General features: G+C 43.0%; 1 protein-coding gene across 2 annotated transcripts in view; it reads right to left on the minus strand.

Annotated features, from left to right (window-relative positions):
• Positions 1-4725, minus strand: part of ctdspl3 (CTD (carboxy-terminal domain, RNA polymerase II, polypeptide A) small phosphatase like 3) — a 21075-nt gene extending 16350 nt beyond the window's left edge. Inside the window, exons 1-6 of one of the 2 annotated variants that reach the window (XM_082506695.1) lie at positions 4564-4725; positions 4384-4475; positions 1975-2089; positions 1719-1862; positions 1374-1488; positions 1040-1151 (exon numbers count right to left, since the gene is read on the minus strand). In XM_082506695.1, coding sequence (XP_082362821.1) covers positions 1040-1151; positions 1374-1488; positions 1719-1862; positions 1975-2044 — 441 coding nt within the window. In that variant the 5' untranslated portion in view covers positions 2045-2089; positions 4384-4475; positions 4564-4725. Of the gene's footprint in view, positions 1-1039; positions 1152-1373; positions 1489-1718; positions 1863-1974; positions 2090-4383 lie in introns of both variants that reach the window. The other variant, XM_082506694.1, reaches the window with a different exon arrangement.
• Positions 4726-6191: the final 1466 nt, after the last annotated feature.

The raw sequence follows: 6191 nt of genomic DNA on the forward strand, positions 1-6191 counted from the left end.
TTAGGTTTTATCCGATACCGGTGCCAAACCGGTACTTTTGAAACAGTGCCGGTGCTTAAACGGTGCTCGAACCGGTGCTTAAAGAATGGAGAACACAAAATTGGTCCAAAAACTTCTCATGTTCAGCTGTTTTTTTGTAAAAAGATAACAATGTTAGCCTTTTCTGCAGCTACAGGGCATATATGGTATCACTCTTGGCTGGAAGCAGTGCTTAATCAATGGAACAAACACAAACTTTGTCCAAAACCTCTCATGTTTAACTGTTTTCCACTTTTTCTTTGGTCATTTTAGCCTTTTTGGCCAGGGTGAAGGGAATATCTGCCATCAAACAAGAAGACAGCCGGATGTAGCTATGATGATGTTTGCTAGTTCACCTTACATGCATTAATGTAATAATGTGGTTAGCCTACTCAACGTAAATTACACACGAACAACATTAAGCTACTCACGCAGAGAAGAACGGCTGCTGCTGCATCATCATCCTCATCATTTCTGTTACACTGGCAGGGCTAGGGGCCAGGACTCTCCTCTTCGGGTTTTTGGGGGATATTGCTAACTCCGGGTCCGATAACAGGCGCCACACCCGCAGTAGATGTGCTCGGTGTGAGGTCTCGCAGCAAGCTATCAAATACGGCGCATTTTTCGGCTTTTAAAAAAACGCTATGCGTCGCCAGGTGTTTCATCGGATTTGAGGTATTACATCCTTTGCACAGTATCACCTTAAAGCACTTGTTGCTGCTGAGTTTGCATATTTTGCTGTGAAGTACAGCCAGACTTTTGACCGCTTCGCCCTGGGCATTTTTAATCTGTAGCTCTGCTCTAAAAGAACGTACGTACCTGGACCCGCCTACTATCCTCGGAAACGTAAAATGATTGGCTAGAATCTAAAGTGTATCACAGCTCAGGGAAAAAAAGCACCGAAATAAAGCACCGAAATGTGCGCTGCTTTTCGGTCTGGTTACTACCGTTTATGTCAGAACCGGTACCCATCCCTACATATGTGTGCAGCGAGCAGGAGGCCAGGGAGGATAAAACTCACCAGATCGACCACCAGCGTTCCCTCTGGGGTGCTTCTGGTCTTCGGGGGAATATCTAGAAGAGCAGGTCTAGAATGCTGGGACCGCGACGGCATGTTCTTGATGAACGTAAAGCTGCAGATGAAAATGATGCTCAGCAACAGAAACTTTCAAACAAAACTTTGTGTCGTTTCTCAAATAGCTAAGTTACCAAACCCATATCCATGTTACTGAAGAACTAGAAAAAGATATTTTTGGATTTTGTAAACTGATTTTGAATACTTCCTTTAAAATAATCTATGAGATGAAGTTACATCATGGTCTTCTCCTGTGACTGTATGTAGAAAAACAACTTACGGATCAAAGATGTCATCGTCCTCGTCTCCACCCAGAAGGTCAATGGAGCCACAACCGAACACACCGTGTTCTGGGCTCATCAGTACACTGGTCCCCGTTCCTGCGTACTTCAAATCTGAATAGAAAACACACACACACACAGACTGTAAGTACCAAGTCTGACTTTATGACATCACATAAGACTTATATAGTTGACTCCCGACCAAGTAGTTTAAGCAGGTCAGCTTGTTCAAGGTGGAGTTTATCACATGGATCACAAAGCTGCATTCAGTTGTATGGTGATGTCTCTCAATGAGAGACTTTTGTTACATGTAAACAAGTTTCAAATGGATGACTGGTACTCACTTTCTTTGCTGGGTGTGAGGAAACGCACAATGGGTGAGTAGATGTTTCTAGCTGTTGTCGCGTTACGCGGAGTCACAGGGTCGATCTCTGACAGTATGCGCTCGTGGTGCATGATGGGACGGACTGGAGTCTTGAAGGTCAAATCTAGACAGTAAAATGAGTCATTCAGAAAACACAACAGAAAACGATGAGCTTTTCAACTAACAGGTAGTGTAACTGTGCTTTAAAGCAGAATCAGCCGATGGCGCTAAAATACCTGATTCTTGGTCATTCACAGCAATAGCCCTCTTTCTCGCCCGGCCACGAGGCAGCGGTCGCCTCACCATAGTGGGAACTTCATCCTCTGAGTCTTTATTCACAGTCTCTTCATCCTACACAATAAAAACAAGAAGAAGAAAAAAAACCCACCTTCATTATTACCCCTAAGGTCCATTTAAAACAGCGTAATAGTGCATTACTTCAGAATGTCTCAATCAGTATTCCACGTTTATAAAAAAATTCTGTTAGAGAAGACCCAAAAGCAGCTGCACTTCCAGAATAACCTGGACCAGAAGATGCTCCTGACCCTCTACCGCTCCTCGATGGAGAGCAAGCTTTCCTACTGCCTGGGTGTTTGGTACGCAGGGGCCACGACTGAGAACAGGAAGGCCTGCTGACCTCTGGTCAGCACTTCAGGTCAATCAGGTCCTACACCTCACAAACACCATCCCCCCACCAATCTGTGCCACGGTCTGAGTAATCCCCATCACTCAGGCCTCACATACGGATATACTCAGACCAACCCCTTTGCACTGCTTCCAAGCACTTTGTTCTTCAATGTGTCCCCTTCTCTTGTTTTGCTGACATGCCTCTAGCTTGTGTGTGTGTGTGTGTGTGTGTGTATATTCCAATTACTTCCACGGGAACACCTAGGCATGCAGATTGTTTCAACAAACGCATAGTGCACAGAGGTCGCCAATTTTCAGCAGAGTCAATCATTACAGACCTCCAAACTGTGGAATTTACATTAGTTCAAAAACAGCGTGTAGAGAGCTCCATAGAATGGGTTTCCATGGCCAGCAGCTGCATCCAAGTCTTACATCACCAAGGACAATGGGGCTTTGGAGTTCACGCCGCAATGCATTGTGGGAGCGCGGCACCATTTTAGTAGGCCACGAATCAAAACAAACACACTGTGTTGGAAGGAAGATTGCTATGAACCATACTTAAAAGCAGCTCAAAAGAAAGAGGACGTTATAGAGACAGATTGTGTCCAGATGCAAAGAGACGGTACTTGCAAAAAATTGCGCGCATTGGAAATGTGGACCCGTATGAAATACGGCAGTGGAGTAGAAACCCTGAAGACCAACCGCTATTTATTCTCGTACCTTGTCTGAGGAGTCAGCACATATAGGGCGAACCAATTTCGCAATTATAAATCTCTGGAGGCACACACCCAATTCACCTAGGATGGATACAAGATTTGGCTATTTTTAAGCCTTCACGTAGTGAATACGCCGTCATTCAAACGCCGTCATTCAAACGCCGTAAGTCAGCTTGTATTTTGGTGACCACACAGTTTCACAGCTATTTACAGTACAATTGTAATATGGTTATAAACCTTTCTTCAAGCAGCAGTTTGCCCCATATTTCAACCTGAGTATCAAGTTGATTTAACCAACAACCAAAGTCACCACATATGTTGCCCTGAATAGGATTCTGTTCTGCATGGCCTCTATCCACACTAGTCTAATGGGTCTAAACAGGAAGACGTGTCCTGGTGACCTACTTTACTGCGACCCTCTTCCACATGCAACTGGGATCTTTAATCCTTGTTGGCATCAATCCTCTTGGAATCCAGTGTTGTGATGTGATTAACGCTGCCTAGTATGTATGCTTCTTCTTTGAGATGTTCTCAAGTTTCTCTTATGGGTGAAAAGACCCTCAATTTTAAGGTAAAGGATTAAACTTGAAACCAAAGTTAACTCACTGTTTCATTTTAGTAATTTAAAGCAACACACAACAATACGACTCGATGTAGAGGTTAAAAGAAAAGAATACAAAAAAATAATACTAATGATAGTTTCATTGATTGATTGATTTACTTAAAGACAGCAGCTACTAAGAATGAATTGGATCTGTATGAACAACATTGTTTTCCTTTGTTCTTTTCGACACCCAGTGAATGATCTACAGTTTAAATCTACAATGCAAACAGTGGTTAGTCACAGTCATGTCTGCCAATCCAACACGTTTTAAAATCTAAACTTGAAGTCATAAAGCTTAATCAGTAGCTCGAGGTTTTAACAGTAGCTTATATTTACAACCACGACGGTTTATTTTCAGGTCTAAATTGGAAACTATATCCCTACCAACCCTCCTTGCTGTATTTAACCTACCAATTAAAATTAACCAAAAAAAATTACTTAAATAGGTCCAGACAGATCCAGATAGAACTAGAGAACTGTGGCAAATGCCACCTACCATCGAGAAGGTGCTAATGTTAGCAACTCTGTTAGCTGTTTTGTTATGAGAACGCTAGTAGCTAGCTAACTAGCCTAGCATCCTAACAAAGGGACGATATTCAACATCCAGCTCTGTATGCTACCATAATGTTTACCTGTTCCACCAACATTAATAACAGCACTATCACCATAGAGAAATAACCCGACAAACAATAAATTACCTTGCTTTGAAGCGGACTTTCAATCTCCGACCCCGACAGGCGCGATCGACTCCTTTTTCCGTTAGACCGTCGACGGGAGCGCCTCGGTGTCTCTGGACAAACAGCAACAGTTTTCTGAGACCTAAGTCTCATTTTTTTTCTTTACGTGGGGGTTTGTTATCATCTAAACGTAACACTTGCCACCGTAACGAAGATAATCGCTCTCAATCCGACGCTTCGCTGTTCAAGCACCAAACAGAACCTAGAAGTAGCTCCGCCCCCACTCGCTGAATCAGCGCGTTCGTTTGAATCTACCGGGCTCCGATAGGTTTAGCACCGCGGAGACGCTTATTGGGCGGTGCTTTGTAAAAAAGCCAGCGTCAACGTGATACGCCCGTCACGTTGCCCTCACTCCCACCCCCCTTTGAATTTTATATGCAAAGAACCTCTGGGTGAGCACGATTATTAAAGAGCAAAGAGGCAATTTCTGCAACAGCATACCTTACTTTTTTAAAAAACTGCATAATTTAATATACACGGTGAACTTAAAATGAGGCATTTAAGGTGTAGAATTCAGACTTTAATTCAATTTTATTTACATAAATGGCAACAACAGTGGCCTCAAGATGCTTTAGGGCAAAGACCCTACAAAAGAAAACCCCAACAACCATACCCCATGTTTCTAAGACTCTTAGGGCCCAGTAAGAAATTAAAGGCCACAATGATACAGTCAATGGGAAGCATGTGTAATGTGAATATAAATGGTTCTAGCACAGAACCCTGTGGAACTCCATGATGAAACTTAGTGTTAGGCAGACTCCCCATTCACACAAACAAAGTGGAGTCTGTTACAACCCCTGCAGCACAGTACCTTTAAGTCCTATTGCAAGATTCTCTGCCACCTATTCTATGCCACATCAACATCTCCTCCTTCACTACATCCATTAATCTTCTCTATGTTCTTCCTCTTTTCTTCCTTGCTGTGCCATCTTCAACATCCATTGTACAGTATATCCACTATCCCTCCTCTGGACATATCCAAACCATCTCAGCCTCTCTAACTTTATTTCCAAACTGCTTGTTCAATCTGTCTTCCTGAGCTACTCATTTCTAACTGTGTCCAATCTGACACTCCACATGAAAATCTGAACATCTCCATCTCTGCTGTCTGTGCTTTTTGACAGTGCCATCATCTCCAAACCTTGTACCTCCCCTTTCACTTTTACTGCTCTTCTGTCAGAAATCACCCCTTACACCCGTCTCCACCCTGCCTGCACTCTCCCCTTCATTTCCTATGTGCTTGAGTCTGTTACTTTTGATAAGTAACTGCAATGATCATTTTAAATTTGGATGCAAATCTTGTGCATCCATGCACATCAGACCATTCTGACTTTCCTCCCTTGGGATGCTTGGCCAGGCTTTTCCTACAGCTGCCTTCAGTTGCTGCTTGTTTGTAGGACTTTTCTCCTCACACCCTCAGACCAGCTGACTTCAGGAGACAAAGCATTTGCCTATCAGTACTGCAAGACATCATCCTATCGGTTTGGCTGCATCCAATGCAGTTTAAGCATACTGTAGTTGTAATTCATTCTGCTGCATCTTCAGTCACAAGAAATAGCACATGGTAAAGCCATTCCATGTCCAGCATCTCTGGGAGAGGATATTTGAATCCTTTTTACATACCTATCCATCATTCTTGCAGAAAAACCTCTTAGCTTTTTTTTTTTTTAAAGATCCACTGAATTTGTGTACAGAGGAGAAAAAGCTTTTCAAATTCTTGTGGATCTGGCCGTCAGCATGGCACTTTAAAATACTCCCACAACCACCTT

This window comes from Aulonocara stuartgranti (genome assembly GCF_965226115.1).
Source record: "Aulonocara stuartgranti genome assembly, chromosome: 15".
Lineage (NCBI taxonomy): Eukaryota > Metazoa > Chordata > Actinopteri > Cichliformes > Cichlidae > Aulonocara > Aulonocara stuartgranti.